The sequence below is a fragment of the Lepidothrix coronata genome, unplaced genomic scaffold (assembly GCF_001604755.1).
Source record: "Lepidothrix coronata isolate B3197 unplaced genomic scaffold, Lepidothrix_coronata-1.0 Scaffold212, whole genome shotgun sequence".
NCBI classification, from domain to species: domain Eukaryota; kingdom Metazoa; phylum Chordata; class Aves; order Passeriformes; family Pipridae; genus Lepidothrix; species Lepidothrix coronata.
In genome coordinates, this window is record NW_016690392.1 from 1,279,654 (window position 1) to 1,297,223 (window position 17,570).

At 46.1% G+C, this 17,570-nt stretch overlaps 1 protein-coding gene across 3 annotated transcripts; it reads right to left on the reverse strand.

The window, feature by feature from the left end:
* Window positions 1–2,019: 2,019 nt before the first annotated feature.
* RAD21L1 (RAD21 cohesin complex component like 1) lies at window positions 2,020–14,455 on the reverse strand. 3 transcript variants are annotated; one of them, XM_017833145.1, is made up of 13 exons: window positions 13,626–14,455; window positions 13,337–13,466; window positions 11,758–11,857; window positions 10,730–10,836; window positions 10,169–10,354; window positions 9,455–9,556; window positions 8,367–8,477; window positions 7,103–7,332; window positions 6,136–6,238; window positions 5,221–5,363; window positions 4,437–4,517; window positions 3,888–3,965; window positions 2,020–3,070 (listed from the first exon to the last, which is right to left on the reverse strand). In XM_017833145.1, the coding sequence occupies exons 1-13, from the start codon at window positions 13,767–13,769 to the stop codon at window positions 2,864–2,866; spliced, it is 1,722 nt and encodes a 573-aa protein (XP_017688634.1). In that variant the 5' UTR covers window positions 13,770–14,455; the 3' UTR covers window positions 2,020–2,863. The 3 variants fall into 3 exon arrangements, with proteins under 3 accessions (XP_017688634.1, XP_017688633.1, XP_017688635.1); XM_017833144.1 differs by having other exon boundaries at window positions 2,020–3,073; window positions 13,626–14,454; XM_017833146.1 differs by lacking the exons at window positions 5,221–5,363; window positions 6,136–6,238 and having other exon boundaries at window positions 2,020–3,073.
* Window positions 14,456–17,570: the final 3,115 nt, after the last annotated feature.

The window sequence follows — 17,570 nt, forward strand, 5'->3', positions numbered from 1 at the left end:
TCCCTCCTCTGCGATCTTAAAGCGACGGCGCCGCGGGTGCCTCCCCTCCCGCCGGGTTTCCCCCCGTTTCTATGGCAACTCTCCTCTGTCGGGGCGTAACCCCCTCAAAAAAGAAAATAGCTGGTTTTGGGGTCCTTCCCCGTCGGCGGAGCCCCGCGGACCGGGTGAGCCCTGCGCCCTGTGGCGCTGAGCTCCTCGCCCCGCGTAACCCCGGAGGAGGAGGAGGAGGAAGGGGAGGGGGGGAGACGGGGCAGCCCCGCTCTGCGGCCACCTGGCCCCTGGAGTCCCATCGGCGTCGTAATTTTCATTTTAGCAAGTCCAGCTCTGAGGAGATCCCTGCCCCAAATTAGTGACGCATTTTCATAAAGTAAAATCAATAAATAACTGGAATTCTCTGCCCTATTTCCGTCCGCTCTGGGTGAGCGCGAATTGCCGGGGCTGGGGTGGAGAAGCAACATCAGCCACAGCGAGCTGCTGCCCCGGGCTGTTCCTGGGGTCCGGGGGTTTGGGAGATGAGGCTGGAGGCTGGCACGGCACGTCCTCCAGCACAGCCCAGGTACTCATGGCACTGCCCGCACGCTTCCTGCGGTAGCTGTCGAGATTAACCTTCCCAAATTATTCTATGAGGAAGCATCTCGGGAGCCCCCGCGCCACGTCCTGCAGCCTGCGAGTGGGTGGGTTGGGGGAGCAGGAGGGCACTGCTCCGGTGTCCGCGGCCGGGAACGCCCAAGGTCGTCTGCGGACACCCCTGTGGAGACCAGGAGCATGAGATGCACGTGTTACATACACCCAGGTAACATCCGACGCGTGTGTGTCCACATACGGACTCATGGAGGGAAACGTTCCCGTGTCGCCGCGGTCAGAGCAGAATCAGCTCCTGCTTTGGGTCCGGACCTGAGGCCCATTGTGCTTCCCAGCCATTCTCAGCTCCCTTTGTCACACCCCCACGGTTATTCTGGAGTTCTGACAAACCTGTTTGGTTAATACATGCCCGTCTTTCCTCCAGCGCTATTTCCTGCATGATTTGTACCTCATTAATCCCGACACACAGACTGTTTTCAGTGAATATATATATATCTTTCCCATTTATTCCTGCCCGCCTCCAGCTGCCTTTTGTTCCCCTTGTTCCTGGTGAATCCAGTGCACAGCCTCTATCCTTGAAAGGAAAATTAATGAGTTATCACATCTGCTGCCACTGGAGCAGCTCTGACCATGTGGCACAGGCAGCAGCTCTGCTGTGAGATGCAGAGTCATTCCTGATGGCTTTTGGGGGAGACAAATAGTTCCTCCTTCCCTCTGCAGTCTGCAGTGCTTGGTTTCCTGGGATGCTCAGACTCTCAGAGTGGGAGCACTGCTCCAAGAGGACTGGACCTGCCATGGGGAAAGAGGGAGAGGTTTTCACCAAAACCAACTCCTTTTCCCACTCAGGTCAGCCCTTGGCTCTGGAACTGCCAGGCCCAGCCCAAGGAGAGGATGAACCCACCTCGGTTCCAGTCTTGGCCTGGGCCATGCTCCTGTTCTCACCCAGAAAGGGAAATAGAATTTGTTTTGCTGAAAAGGGGGAGGTATTTTACCAAACAGGGACACTTTTCCCTTTTCTTACACCCCTCAGAGAACAGCAGCAAATGTTTATTGCTTATTTTATCAAAAATTCCTATGTGGAAATAAAAGGACACCAGCTGGAACACCCCATAGCCAGTGGCCACCCTGTGCCATCCTCCTGCCCCAAACTGGGGCTTCACCCCTTTTTAAAGCCTTTTTACTCCCTTAAACAGACCCTCAACCCAAACCTCACCTGCCCTGAACCCTGTGTGACAGGAACCACACATGTTTGAGGGCCCAGAGACACAGGGGTGTCACTGAGGTGAAGTGAACACCCAAAAGCCAGGTGACAATATCACCCATCCTTTCCAATTTTAAGTAAAATCACCACATCCCTGACTGAGATGAACCCACAGGATTCGATCCTTCAGAAAAAACACCAACAAGTGAAGGAAACATCTAATTTTTATTGATTCCACATGAAGGGAGAGTAGTGTCCCCACAGCACCTGAGCGGGGGCACAACCACTCCTGTGGTGTCTGTTGGGGCCAACTGGAAACCAAGAGCTTCAGAAAATGACAGTAAAAGGGGTAAAATTTATCCTAAATTAGACAAAAATACAAGGAACTAGTAATATTTCAGTTAACATCATTTTTAAAGTAAATCTACACATGAATAAAGGTGCTAGTAAGTAAACTATCTCTGAAATCTGAAATTGCAGGACTTCTAGGTAATAGAATTTCTTCCTGAAACTTATGGACACTTCTAGGGCCAGTGTAACCTCTGTCTCTCTGGACACACAAAAGCAACACTGGAGACAGGACCTTGCTAGGTCTTAAAATATCAAATACTGAACGTTCTTTGAAAGGAATAATTTTAAATAGACTAAATTTTTTGCTAAGGAGAGTTAACAGATGTCTCTTACTGATGGTGTGAGAGGATTAACAGACACAAGCCTCCATAAAAACAATTTAATCTCCAAAAGTGGTCTATGAGAAACGTTTTGAAGGACTTCTATAAAATCCCTTCAAGGACTTTTATAAAATTCCTTTAAGGACTTCCATAAAATCCCCAACAATGTAAATCTCCTATGTAGAATATATGTCAGTGGTATCTTATTAACCTATCATATAACCATCCTATAACTCATCGTATAACCATGAATATTAAAGATAAGCCCAGCAGTGAACACCCGGGGCAGCACACCCGCACAGGCCACTGCTGCGTGGTGTAAATGACAGGGAGCTCTGCTCAGCTCCCATGGTTGGACAAGGCACTCAACCCTTTTCCCAGGAAAACTGTTTGCTGAGAAGGTGTAACTTCAGGTGTGTTTTGCTGAGCTGACGATTCTGTCAAACATGGGCCCGGCCGTGGCCGTGAGGTCGGCGAAGGGCTCGCGCTGCCGCAGCTCCAGGACCAGCTGCTTCTTCAGGACCAGGAAGATGTAAAACTTGGCTGCGGCTTCTTTCCGGTTGTTGTTCCGACAGAGCTCCCGAAAACTGAAGGAGCACGAGCCTGATGTCCTCAGTTGCTGCGTGAGGGAAATGAGAAATCAGTCAGGTCAGCTTCCCCACCGGTCAAACAGGATCCCACGGGCTCCAAGCAGAGAGAGCTGCCCAGAGGGAATATCTCTGCTTGAACGCCTCGAACAGGATCCAGCCTTCGTGGAATCATGGAAGAACAGAACAGGTTGGGTTGGAAGGGACCTTAAAGATCATCTCATTCCCCCGCCCCAGGCAGGGGCACCTTCCACTAGACCAGGTTGCTCCAAGCCCACATCCAACCTGGCTTTGAACACTTCCAGGAGTGGGGAGTCTACAACCTCTCTGGGTATCTTGGCATCCGTGTTTATGGAAATGGCTCTGAACATTTTATTGCCACAGTATTGCTGGTACCTACATGTGTTACTAAAATCTACAATTCCAATGAATTCCGTGACACCAATGGATCACTTCCACCGTGGTTCGTGTCTGAAAACACTAAATATCCATGTGCAGCCTGTTCTTTGGTTACAGGGACCTCACAGGCAAGAACTAAGTGTTCTTATCTCTTGTTTTTTAAAGGCTACACTGAGGTTTAAGTATGTATTTATTATTTGCACAGAGCCTTTGAAATGCGTTCGTATAAAACGATGTTCAGAAAATTCTCGTGATTCCCGCAGCTGTGGGAGGAGACCCCACGTCAGGCACCCCAAATCCTGACATAAATACCCAGAAAAGCACAGTTACTTGCTGCAGGTGAGGGGCAGTGACATGGACAGTGTGGAAGGAGGAGCTTTTCTGACACGGTCCATCTGAAATCAACACCTGGTTTTGATGTCTAATAACAAGATCCAGAACTGGTACCTGTAAAGTTTTGTGTAACTGAAGAGTTCTTTTGCTCCATTTTATTTCTTCACTGTCTTTCTTGATCCTTTTTTGCTCCTTGAGAGGAAGTAAACAGAAGGTTAGTGTTTGTAAAAAGTCACACACTGTGATGAAAAGGACAGGAGTTCCAGCTTGACTGAAAACCTGAGCATCTGGGTGGCCAAAGTCAGGGAATCTGACACGTCAGTGCTCACACAAGGTTTTGTGAACAGAGAGAAGAAGGGTACCTGTGTGCTTTCTGCTGCAGAGACAGCTCAGGTGCAACAGGCCAGGTACCATGGAAGGCATTCCAGTGAGGCAGCTCCACAGCAAGGGACTGCTCTGTGGGACTGGGATTCTGACAGTATTTGTACTGGATGTTCAAATATTTGGCATGGGATTTTGGGCTTAACCTCTGAAGCTGGCAGCTGACTGCCCTGGTTCCTGATACCACATTTTCTTTCTTTTTTTTTTTTTTTTAATTTTTCTGAGAGAGAACAGGGTTCTCTTCTGAAACAAGCCAGGGCCACCAGCTCTGAGGACACACACCTTTGGCACCTCCACCTGCTGTTCTTCAGATTCCTGGCCCAAGGAAGTTTTTGAGCTCTCGGAGAAAGCTGCTCCATCCAGCTGTGGGCACGGAAAGGACAATCAGCAGGGCTGACCATTTATCCATACAGTGAGATTCTCATTACTTAGCTCTCTGCTCAGAGGATTTAATTATAATGAAGTTCTCCAAAATTAGTTAACAGTTGCTATTTCCACCATGCCTTTCCTGACACTGGGAAGGACCTTGCTGTAGGAGTTATCCTACAGCTGAACCTACACATATGGGCACAGTTCAGGCACAGAGCACATGTTCTCTGCTGCCATTAGGTCCAATTTTGTCACTTTTCAACTTTAATGAGGCTCACATTCTCTAAAGAATGCCCTTCACCCTAAGTGAAGATGGCAGAGATAGATAATTTGTTATTGCTTAAGTATTTCCTCAATATGAGACACAAAATGTTTTATCCTTTATAAAGATTATTATATTTATCTCATCAGTACAATATTTCATATTTAATATTAAGCTTTCATTTATACTTAGTGATTAGACTGTAATCTATACTTATCAACAGACAGTTTCATTAACCATTCCTTCACTGTGAGAATTTACCAAAGTAATTATAAATAAACTTTTATGACACAAGCTACTTCATGTTCTCTTGGTTGGCTTTAGCCTCCTTTTCAAACATTAATAATTTCTTAATGTGTTTTAGGTGGAACCTTAGCACAAAGTGGAACCAATATAAACACACTTAGGTCTCTAAAATTGAGGAAAACTGCTCACTATAGTTTCATCACAGTTCCCATTGGTTTCATTTCTGGCATTCTGTGGTGAAATAATCATAAAGGAGTCATTTCTAATATTTCTCTCAGTCTCAGAATGAGCTGACTCCTGCAGGTAACTTGGCTCTTCTACTGGCAGCATCCCTGTATTAATAGAAAACCAGAGTTCAAGAGGCAATTACTGTGAGTCACTGTCCTTAAAAAAAAACCACCACTGAAACCCAAATATCACACCCTAGTTTGCAATCTTTGAGAGTAGGAGCCATAATGAGCAAGTATTAAAGCAACATCCTTCCCAACAGGAGAATGGAAGAAGAACCTTCCAAGGGAGTGTTTCCTTTTCTAAAAGTTGACCTTTGTGGATTCACAGGAGGTGGGTTTGTTGATTCATTTCTGAGGCAGAAACACAGGTTAGTTTTCACAGAGTGAAACATGACATTTTTTCTTGCCTGATATTAAGAAAACCAAATCTTCCAGATAGAAATAGAATTATGTACAGGAATTTGAAAATTTGGAGAGCGGTTTGATTAAGCTCACAATAAGTGGGAATATTTTTTTTTTATTATATTAAAAAAACCCCAAATAACACCACCCAAATCTGCAGTTTCAGAGACAGTCAGAAGAACCAAAGGTAACACTAAACATATCTCTTCATGCCACAAGGAAGAAAAAGATTTGCATTTCATTTAATTTCTAAAGAACAAAAGAACAGCAAAGGACCAATAAAAGCAAACATACAAACCAACCTTTTTTTTTTTTTAATAACAACAGTCCCTTAACTCCCTTAACATTTAACTTTTTTGGCCTTTGATTTGTAGACTACTGCACACAAACACCATGCATGTGTCTCAAACATTATGTAGAATGGAAAATAGTTTCTAACAGCTAATTCTGCACAAGAGAATTAAAATATTACCTGTGGTATCTTGGTCTTTTCGCATTTCTTCTATTTCAGAGACCCTCTGTACTCTACCTCCTCTCATCTTAAATCTGACACTCTTGAAGCATTTTTCAAACAACTGAAAACAATTATTTTTTTCTTTGTTTGCTTTCAGAATATCACATCAGATCATTTGCAAACATCAACACAAAGGTATGAAAACAAGCTGCACGTTAACTATCGGTACCCAGAACTTTAATATTTAAATTAGGTCATTCTGAAAATCTGCAGTTTTGATTTTTTTTTTTTTTTTGAAAGAAAAACAATACGCAACCTCAACAATGGCCAAGAAACCCAAGAAAAAAAAAAAAAAAAAAAGATCTTAGGAGCAGCTTGGATCATTTTCCCTTGAAGCCAGGGAGGATGAAAGAAAGAAATGTCTGCAGTTTTTATCCTCTTAGAGAGCAAGTTGTAATTCTGCAGCTGGACTCTAAGTGGTGAAGCTGCACTGCTGCAGTGAACCCTTCCAAATCCATCAGCAATACTCTAACGGTAATATTTAAGTCTGATGCACATTTAAAGTAAATATAGGCCGAAGATGTCTCAGATTGATTACAGAGAGGGAACAAGCCAGAAAACAATAAAACAAAGGAGAAAGTAGAACAGAAATGGACAGAAATGCAAAAAATTGTGTCTTAGTGTAGGATCAGTCAGGTGCCAGTGTGTGAAATGAAACGCCAACTCTCACGTCTTTGTAATTTTTCCCTTCTTGTTGGACTGCAGGAGGTTAAGGCTGTGACTCTACAGATGATGAATTAATAAGTGGTGAGTGTGCAAATAATCCTCAGGTGTCCAGCTGACTTGCACTGCAGAGCAATGCTTCCCCTGACACTGAAATTCGGATCAAACTGAGTCTGCAAAACCCCTGTCAGCCAAATCCCACCTCTGCAATGGTCCTGGAATCTACTCAGTGGCATAAACCCCACAGGGAGCTGATCTTTACCTTTTGCAGGTCAGCGTGAACCACAGGCTGTGTGGAGTGGGACAGGAGTTTATCCACACCTCCCCACTCCTTCCACATCATCGTTTTCTTGGTTGGGGGAGCGAGGTCCAGCGTGGCCAGGATGTCTGTGCAGTTGGTGAGCTGGTTGTAAATGGCACTGCAGCTGAGCTCCTTCTGTACATCCACCAGCAACTTCCTCTTTCTTTTGGTTTTTTTCCTCGGGGTCACAGCTACATAGAGCAAGTAATAAAAACCAAGTCTTAAGGTCTATTCCCAGGACATTAGGCACAAAAAATAAAATAAAAAACAACAGCCCCGTGAATCAAACCAGCTGCTGACCCCCCAAACACCACCCAGACTTGAAAAATCAAAGTACAAGTGCAGAGGCCCTTTCTTCAAAATATTGCATAAAGTTTTCACTCTTTGTACTCCTTACAGGAAATTCCCATATGTTTAATTACAGAAGACATATGACTATTGTACTAAAGAACTGGGAACAGGAGGACTTAATGAGAACACATGATATAGCAGCAAGACTGAATAAGCTGTCTTTAATCCATCAGGAAGTTAAGTGTTCCAAAAACTGCTGGTGCACTCAACAGGTTTCATTACCTCATAATTCGTATCTGTATTTGTCAGTTTAATCCTTTAGCAATTTAATCAAGATGTAAGCACAAAAGGAAGACACAGGTTGGTTATATAGTCATAACTTCCTGAATATTGTTCTGGCAGGCTGGAAAATTCCAATGTGGTAAATATTGCTGTCAACGTGAGCTTGTTTATTTGCAAACAGCCAGCAAGGTGATAGGTAGCATTTAGATTTACTCACAGAGGAAATGTAATACTTTTTTTTTTTTTTTTGGATCTTTAATCAGAGTTAAAAGTTCACAAACCAACATTTTCCAAAGGCCTGAACGTTTTAAGATTATTATTTTAAACATAAAAGTCATTGATGTAATAAAATTAAAAATCACTGGTGATAAAAGTTCTTCAGGTGAAACTTCAGTACCACCCCTGAGCAGGCCAGGCTTGCAGTGCCAGCAGAGCAACAAAACTTGATTTGGTGCATGGAATAAACTGCAAGAAGAGACTTGGGCAGATCAGACAAATGACCTGACACTGGTTTTGTATAATAGTTACCATAAAATGGAACTCTAACAGAAGGAGCAGAGTGGGAATAATCTCTTTTGCAAATATTTTGACTACTAAGGAAACCAAACATAGTTAATGCAAACATCCAGCAAGAAAGTGATCAAGTTCTGACCTGTGTCATCGACTGGCTCAAGCACAAATCCCTCTTCTTTGAACAAAAGGAATGTCTCGTCCATTGTGTGACTTACATCCTTCATGGTGGTGTCTGCACAGTTGGACTCAACTGCAAGAAAACCCAGCAAATAACCCAAATGCAAGAAAGCTCACAAGATGGACTGACATCTCAACTGCACAACAGAGAGTGATATCAGAGGAAAATGGTGACAATTAGACAACTGTGGCTTTGTTTATAAGCTCATAATTATGTTGAGCAGTAATCAGTGGCACTGCTGCTGCTCGTGCCCTGCCCTGCGCGTTTCCCTTCGCTGACCCCAGAAGGACCAGGCAGTGGGAGAGGCAGGAGAACTGATCTGGAGAAAAAGTGTTTAGGGGGAAATGTGTGTAGTTTCAATCTGTATCTGTTTGCAGTTCCAGGCAAGTGCAGGACGGTGTGGACATTTCTATCAACAGAGAAGGAACAGGGAGCACCAGCACTAGCACAAGCAGAGGCAAGAGCCACTCTATGCCTTTAAAGCTGTTCCAGAATTCTCAGTTTTAAAGCAACACCGTGATGGGGGAACAGGGATTTAAGATAACAAAAATTTCCCAGAAACACTTTTCAAAATGTAATTTATTTCATCAACATCAAACCAAAAGATTAGCAACACCTTTATGAACTACTTAAGTGTCATTTGTCACAGAAATATGAAACCAGAAATAGAATTTTTTTAGGTTGGGAAAGACTTTTTAAGCTCTCATAGGGAAAGTTCACAGTTATAGCACACCCTTATAGGGTTCTCTTCCCCCTCAAAAGGAAGATCACACTGTGAGCAGCAGGGTGGACCAACAGCATATCCAACAGGATGCCACATAAAAGAGTTTCTAAGCAAAGTCAGGTTACAAATTTGGAATCCCTAAATCAAATGAAATTACCCTAAAGTAGGTGGATGAAGCAGTTTAGAAAAAAAAAAAAAGAAAGGCAAAATAAATGAAGAAAGGAAAAAGCCACAGGATACTGCACAAAGCTGAATGTGTGTGACCTTAGGCATTAACACAGGAACAGAGGGTTTGTGTGAGATGGAGCAGACTCTGCAAACTCACTGGTTGTGCTGTTCTCTGGCAGATCTGGTGACAAAGGACGTGCTTCCTCTATATCCAGAATATCTCTATCTAGGCCATTTTGCTCATCCCTCAACAGGATTTCTTAAACACAAAACACACAGTTTTAGTCATCCTAAGCCTTGGTAGTCATGAAATAGCCTGATACAGCCTGATGTTACTTAAGGTTAATTCTCTGCAAAGAAAGCAAGCTCAGCTTCCCCAGATGGCTGTCAGTGGTGGGGCTGTCTGCAACAGCACAAAAAGGAGAAGGTTAGTCCTAAGTTTGAAATTTCCACCTTTTCTTTGAAAAACATGGTCTTGATAGTGTTAACAGGTATAAATCTATAAGGTTTACATAAATATTCTAAGCCATAACAATGTAGAAGCTACTTTGCTGCCTTTGTTATTTCAACAGTAAGGATAAAAATGCTGCATTATTTCACCTTTGAAAATAGAAGTTAAACTGTTAAGCATTAAGCATAAATTTAATGCCTTTAATTCTAAAATAATGAAATATAGCCTTTAAACCAATTTGGCAATGTCTAGGTGATCACAGATTTAGTCATAAGTAGAAAACAAATGAAGCATGAAAACAACAAATAACACAGAATTTATGTTTGAAAACAACCACTTTGGTGCTGTCTTGTTTGTTTTCCTGTAAGAATAAAAATATTTGGAGAGAAACTGATTCTGTTTGTCTGTTGCAAATCCTACCAATCATATCTGCAGCATCCTCCTCATCTCCAAAACGGTCATGCTGGAAGCAGAACACATCTTCATGCAGCACAGACTTGTCTCCACTGGCACTGGCTGAGTTGTGATCAGTCACCAGACTGTTGCTGCTCGTCAGGAAGCTGCCCTCAAAGAAGCTTTGTCTTCTCAGTGCATCTGCTTCTTCCTCTGAGGAAACACACAGCTTCTGATGCCTCATCTGCCCGAGCTTTGGAAACCCACATTCATCCATTTCCTAGGTTTTTCAAATAATTTTTAAAAGATTGCAAGATAACCCCATACCTCAGTTGGGATAATCAATAAACAATTCTGCTAGCTCAGCAAAAGCAGAGAATGCTTAGTTTGATTCTCACTCTGATATCAGATTATATTGCTTACATAAAATTTTAAGCACAAGATGGTATGACAGACCAACCACAACAAGCATGGAACAAATGCATGATAAATCACAGCTTTTTCACACGTGGAAAGGGATCTGTACAAAATTTCACATAAAATACAGTTTCCCTTATGGAATATTTCTAATTTCTCAACTTCTCTCACCAAAGTTTCTGACACAGAGAGGTATGTTGCTTTCGTAATCCTCTGTAAGTGTGATGTCTTCAGCTCTGCTCTGATTCAAGGTGAAATGTTCAGCAACATCAATGGCACTGATGAAAAAAACATTATAAAAATAGAGGGTGAATTGAAACCCATTGAGCATTCAGCTGGAATGTGAAAATTGCTTCTAAATATCCTTCAATCCTAGAATTTCATCACAAACCCCCATATTTCTCCACTCTCTTTTGCCAGTAAACTTGGACTCATTTGATTTTGTTCCTGAAACATCTTTTAAACCGAATGAGACAACTATTTGAGCTGGCAGAAAAGGCACCTTTACAGAACACACTTACCACACCAAGGCCCTTGAATAAATGGTATTACATTGCAGCTGTACTTACGAAATAATAAACCCTTACTGATCCCATCAAACTGTATTTATGGGGAGGTGCAGAGGAAGCCTCAGTGGAAATCTGTTACCCTGGACCTTCAGGGCATCAGAGCCATCAGAAACATAACTTGGCCTCCTGCTTTTTTTTTTTCAGTTTTCTACTGAATTAATGCTGATCTGTGTTAGAAAAGCCAAAGAAATATGCTGGCTTTTCCTCGGGAGCCAGGCTGACTCCTGCTGATAAAACACCCCGGCCACGGAGAGCAGTGGAGCAGAAATGAAGTCACACAGTGGAACAGTACAACTGTGGGGTTACTGGCCAGAGCTTCCAGGATTGATACTAACTTTTATCTCTTCTCTTGAGATCAGAAAGCTGTTTGCATCCTTCACTCAGACAATGTAAAATCCTGAAGTCTAAGTTCAAGGCATTAATTCGTTGTGAAGGTCTGTTGATTAAAAGACTGAGGAAAACTACCAAAGCACAAAGACTGCACCTGCAGCTTTGTAAAGCTCAGAATTTAGGAAAATTCAGTTATCAAATCAAAACAACCCCATCTGAGTCTTGATCAGGTAACAGCAAGGATAGCTTTTACTTCTGAAAATACTAAAAAGAATGAATAAAAACTAGGGAAGCATTTACTTTACATCTGGCAGTGGTGTTTCAAAATCATGAAATTCTTCAGGTAATGTAACGGACTGATAAGCAGCCTCAAAGTTCTCTTCTGGAAGGTCAAGAAGCCCTGAAAGAAACAGACAACATAACAAAATAAGTATCAATAAAATAAAAGTAGTGTTCTCCCAAGTAGGTATAATAAGCCTATAAACCTGTCAGGAGGGGCTGCTGCCATTCTAAATCACAGCATGGTAAAGCTTAGGCACTCCAAAGTGGAATTTTATTTTCCACATCTTTTAGAAGATCTATTTTTTACAGGCAGATACAGAAGAGTCTGCTGCAATAGGACCTGAAATACGTAAGTACTTGTGTTTCTGAATAGTTGCTTTAAGTTCCTGGAAGATTCTCCCAGCTGACATTTAGCCCAGAGTCTTTCATGGCACTGCAAATGAATCACTGTGGTTTCCTTTTCTCTCCTGTGTCTCCAGCATCAAATAATTATGTACTGAGACTGCAAGTACTTGGAAATCAAGAGAATCCTGGAACAATTTGGGTGAGAGGGGATTTCTGAAGGTCATCAAACCCAACCTTTTGCTCAGAATAGAGTTCATTTCACAGTCAGATCACTTTTGACTATTTCTGCTGATGGAGATCCCACAGGATCCCCGGACAGCCTCTTTCAGCATTTTACCACTTCCACTGAGATTTTCTCCCCCCTTCTGTCTAGTTTTAGTCTCTGTTTCTGCTGTGACACTTGTCTTGTTCTTATGCTGCATGGTGCCCTCCAAGCTGCTATAGTATCTATCCAAAATAGCCTCAAGATGTGCCAGGGGGGTTTCAGTTGGATATTAAGGAAAGTTTCTTCACTGAATGGGTTGTAAAGCCCTGGCACAGATTTCCAAGAGCAGTGGTGGAGTTGTCATCCCTGGAGGGATTTAAAACACGTGCAGATGTGGCACTTGGGACACGGTTTAGTGGTGGCCTTGGCAGTGCTGGGAGGAACAGTTGGACTAGATCTTTGGAGGGCTTTTCCAACCTAAACAGTTCTGTGAGTCTATGATTCTATAATCATATCTTTGAAAATAATGCAGAGTAATTTTTCTCTATTCTGCAAACAGACCAGGTCACAAAGCAATTAGAGCTGGCAATAGACATTAGTGTCCCCATTCTCAGCCTTTTTTTAGACAACAGTGCCTCCCATTTGTTGCCTAAGTACAACAAACATAGAGCCTGTTGGATAAGGACCCAGTCATCTCAGCTCCCTTCTCCCTGGCTACATGGCCAGAGCTCAAAACATGCTGTCAGGTCTGGCACTGACACTGTTAGACATGCTGTCAGTGTCATCAGAAATTAAAATTAATTATCCAGCAATGGAGGCTGAATTCAAGCATCTCCTTGTAAGCCTACTTAAGATGCTGCTTCTGTTAAGGGAGTCAAAAACTTGAAATAGCATTTAAATTAAGCCAGACTAAACACCAGCGGTAGGCACAAGTATGTTCAGTTGCCTTTGGGATCAATAACGTGTATTTAACAATATCCAAAAATTAATTTTTAAAATGAGAGCTGTAAAGGATACAGCTGGGAAAGTGCTATATTCTGAACACACCTGGGCGAAAGGCTGACTTCATCTTGGTCAGAGCTTCGCTGCAGTCTGCCAAGAGGTACTTGGCTTTCCTGTGGTAAATCCGCACCACTCCCAGGAGTAAGTGTCCAGAGGTTCGCAGAGCTATAGCAAACTTAAGGATTTAAAAAAAAAAAAAAAAAAAAAAAAAAAGTTGTTCAGGAGTTAGGATTTTTTTTTTTTTACAGTTACAGTAGTAACAGAGTTCCCTATGAGAGACGAACACCTCCACCCCAGGACTTTGCAGGAGATTGCTCCTCATGGCACAGCCTACCTTTGGGGAGATGATCTTTTGCACGGTGTCCTCTAAATTGCACTCAAAGATATGTGCCTTGGTGAGCTTCTTCTCCCAGTGGGCAGCCAGCCAGATTTTGGCCAGCGGCCCCCGCTTGTTGATGAGCAAATGGACGTAGAACATGGTGCCTGGCCAAGGGTTGCAGGGCAGCCCTGCTGAAATTCCCCTTGGGAAATTCCCCCTCCCAATGGGAAATGGGTCCTGGGGCACCAAGTGGGACTAGGGATTTAATGGGATCTAAGGGAATGGGGGACCCAGTTGGGTGCTATGGGGGGGGGGGAATTTATGGGATCTGACTGGATTGGGGGGGGGGGAAACCCAGGCAGGTATTGAGGGAATGGGAGGATTTACTGGGATCTGAGGGGATGTGGTACCCAGGTGGGTATTGAGGGGGTGGAGGAATTCAGTGGAATCATGAGGGGATGGGGACCCCCAGCTGGGTGCCAAGGGGATGGGGGAACCCTGAGAACACTGAGGGAATGAAAGGATTTAGTGAGACCCTGAGGGGAGGGGGACGGTGAGGGGGAGATTTGGCAGGACCTTGAGGGGACGGGAGGGGAAGGATTTAGTGACCCAGATGGGCGCTGAGGGGATGAGGAGATTTAGTGGGATCTGAGGGGACAGGGTGCCCGGAATGTCGGGCTGGGGGGGGTGGTGGTGGTGCTGGTGGATTTAGCGGGATCCTGAGGGATGGAGGGGCCCAGCCGAGCTCTGAAGGGGCCCAGCTCGGCACTGCGGGGATCAGGCGGGATTAGCGGGCGCTGAGGGGGCGCGGGGGCTCGGCGGGGCGGGCGGGCCCTCCTCAGGCCGCGGCTCAGCCAAGGGCGGGAAGGCGCCGCAGGGCGGTCCCGGTACCGTCCTCGGAGCCGCCGGTTCGCGGCAGCCCCGGCCGCGGCCCTGCAGGGCTTGTGTCCCCTCGCCGCGGCCCTGCACAGCTCTGGAGCCCCCGCAGGGCCCTGCCACTGGAAACTACTCCCCATTCCTTCCTGGGGCTCACCGGGAGCACACACACATCCCTGGGAGCGCCCACACATCCCCGGGAGCACGGTGCTGCACCCCGCATTTCAGGTTCCTAAGAGAGGGGAGCAGTCTCCCTCTCCTCCTTCTCCTTCCTCTCCTGCCCCCCTTCCTCTCCTCATCTTGCCTCCTTCTCCTCCTCTCCTTGTACTTCCCCTCCTCTCCTCCCAACCCCTTTCACCCTTGACATTCTAAGAGCCTGCTTGCAGGCACCACCCCATCCATCTCTTTCTCTCCAGGTGAGCAGCTCCTCTGTGGCTCCAGGCACGTCTGATAAAACTCCCTTGTGAAGGAAATTTGCAGAAGAAAAAGAGGGGAAAAAAGGGGAAAAAAACCAAACCAAAACAAAACAAAAGCAACAAACACAAAAATTCCCCAAAAACCCAGATCTTCAGACAGGACCTCTGTGCAGAGGGAGAAGGGGAAAGGTTTGCAGCCACCCACCTGCACCAGCCCCAGCCACCACCGAGAGCAGAAGGCAGTATGTTTGCACACTTTAGTGTCATCAGACAGGAAAAAATTAGTTTGCAACCCTCTGCTTCGTGCTTTCCATGCTTTATATTCAGGCAGAGCACAGCAAGGCTCCCGCTGCTCCCAGGCACAGCCCAGTGCATCAGCTGTTGCCATATCACAAGGCACCTGTGGTTTTCCCTGTCTCCCTGGTGTTAGCTGAAGATAACGAGATCTTAATTATCACCAGGAAAGTGCTGAGCCTCTTCCCAGTGTGGCTCTGCAGTTGGTCATAGTGAGAAGCAGGGCTCTGTCCTTCCATCTGCCTTTGGGCAGAGTGGGAACACTGGGCTGGGGCTCAGATGTTTGAGGAAGGAGAGGGATTTTTGCTATAAACCTCCCTTGGAATGATGTATCCACAATGGGGACATGGAGGAACCTCCCATGAGCCCCAAAGCAGGTATTCACTGCCCCTGCCAAGGCACCAAACCTGCTTGGGTGTTCCACACACTATGAGAGGGAAATTGCCCTCTCTAGTGCCCACTGTGCTGCTCTCTGGTGCCCACTGTGCTGCTCCAGACCTCCCCAGTGCCGAGGCTGATGTCCAGCCCTGCCTGCCTGGGCAGTGGCAACAGCTCCTGGGAGCAATTTACAGAATCAGAACCCCCCCTGCCCTGTGGGGAGCACTGGGGTGCTGTGTCTGTGTCACACAGGGACCAGCAGTGACAGGTGGAGAGGCCGTGATGTGCCAGGCACCGCTGGTCCTCCCAAACTGCTGGATCTCTTGACGGTGTGGAGCCAGCTCCTGAATTGCCCAGCTGCTTCTTCCCTGACCTCTGAGTCACCTTGAGCCATGCTGGCTGTGGGCGCTCGCTCTGCCATGGGATGCTCTGAATGCTAAGGAGGCAGGAAAGAAGCTTCACCTTCACCTCAGTGGTGGGGCTGGATCGGGGTCAGCACTGCCAGGGGGCACCAGACAGCTGTGCATGCCCCAAAATCGGGCTGTGCTGCACAGGGCTGTGCTGGGGGACAGAGCCCGGTATACAGCCCATCCAGCTTCATCACATTCCTGCTCCTGCTGTCTTCCTCTGCCTGCCTGAGGCTCCCATTTGCTGTCCCTCTCATCCACGTTAATAATTTCTTCTGAGCAGTGACATGTGCCCATCCCTGGCAGCCCCATCTGGCTCCCTCACCCTGCTCCATGTCCCAGACTCCCCTGCCCTTTCCCTTTCTTTCCAAGCCCTCTGTCTCTCCCCTCCAGCACTCCTGCAGTTTCATTGTGAATTTTGGCAGTGCTCTCTCTGACCTTGGCTGTCTCCCTCCTCTCTTTGCTCCTGTGCTGGCAGCATAAATCCTGGCTGTCTCTGTCTCCTTCCCTTCCCTCAGTGCCAGCACCTTGGGGATGGAGTGGCCTTTGCCAGCCCTCAGCCTCACGCTCAGCCCCTCAGGATCAGGCTGGGGAAGGTTTTTGGGCTGTCCTGGGGCCCTTCAAAGGCCTGGGGTCACCTCCCAGCTCCCATCCAGCAGTGGCAGTGGGATCCTGGGGCAGCACAGTGCCAACAGCGATGCTGGCAGGATGTGTCCCTCCACCTCATCCATCACAGGTGGCCTTCCGAGCGTTGCTGTGGGATTGGGGTGCAGGAGCAGCCCCCCAGGCAGCATGGAGCCCTGACCCCATGGCAGGCTCAGCCCTGTCACTGTATAAAGGCATGAATAGCTCTGCTTCTGCCACCCAGATTCCCATTCTGGCAGGGCTCCCAGCCTTTGCATCCCTGGGCTTGGGTGCTCCAGAATGGAGGGCTTGACCAGGACTCTGTTCAGGAGCAAACTGGCGTCGGTTCTGTCTTCCCATGGAATTTGGCAATGGTGAGACAGCAGATCTCCTCCTGCCCGTCTGTTCACAGAAATGTGCCCGCCTGCTCCAGATCCATCTTTTCCTGCTGATTCGGGACAATCTGTGTCCCATGACCTACTTGTCTCCAAGCATCTCCTGCCTTCCCGTGGAGTGGGTTGATACTCAAGCCTCTCTAAATGTGGTTAACGTGTCAGGATGCACTTACATTTATTTTTAATTCTGCTTTTTTCTCGGCCCACTTTTGGCTGAGTCCCCAGGGACATTGTGCTGGGAAGCTTCTGTGTTTCATAGAGTCACGGAATGGTTTGGGTTGGAAGAGACCTTACAGATCATCTCATTCCAAGCCCCTTGCCATCGGCAGGGACACCTTCCTTTAGACCAGGCTGCTCCAAACACCCTCCAGCCTGACCTTCAACACTTCAGGGATGGAGCATCCACACTGAGGAGGGAGGAGCAGAGAGCAGGTGGGTCACGGCACACAGAACTTCCACTGCAAACTTAAAAAATAATAAAATCACGTGTATCCATGCCCCTGAGATGGGAAACAGTGATGCTATCAACCACCCTTGGAGTGATGTTTTCCTAGCCCACGCCGCAGCCCT

What these genes read in the sequence shown, in the direction of transcription:
- RAD21L1 (XM_017833144.1), bottom strand. Translation starts at nt 13,769, where the DNA reads ATGTTCTACGTCCATTTGCTCATCAACAAGCGGGGGCCGCTGGCCAAA. An exon ending in GGAACTGTGATGAAACTATA is followed by an intron (nt 4,518 to 5,220) that starts GTGAGCAGTTTT and finishes CCGTGCCCACAG; the next exon opens with CTGGATGGAGCAGCTTTCTC. An exon ending in AGTTACACAAAACTTTACAG is followed by an intron (nt 3,074 to 3,887) that starts GTACCAGTTCTG and finishes TCCCTCACGCAG; the next exon opens with CAACTGAGGACATCAGGCTC.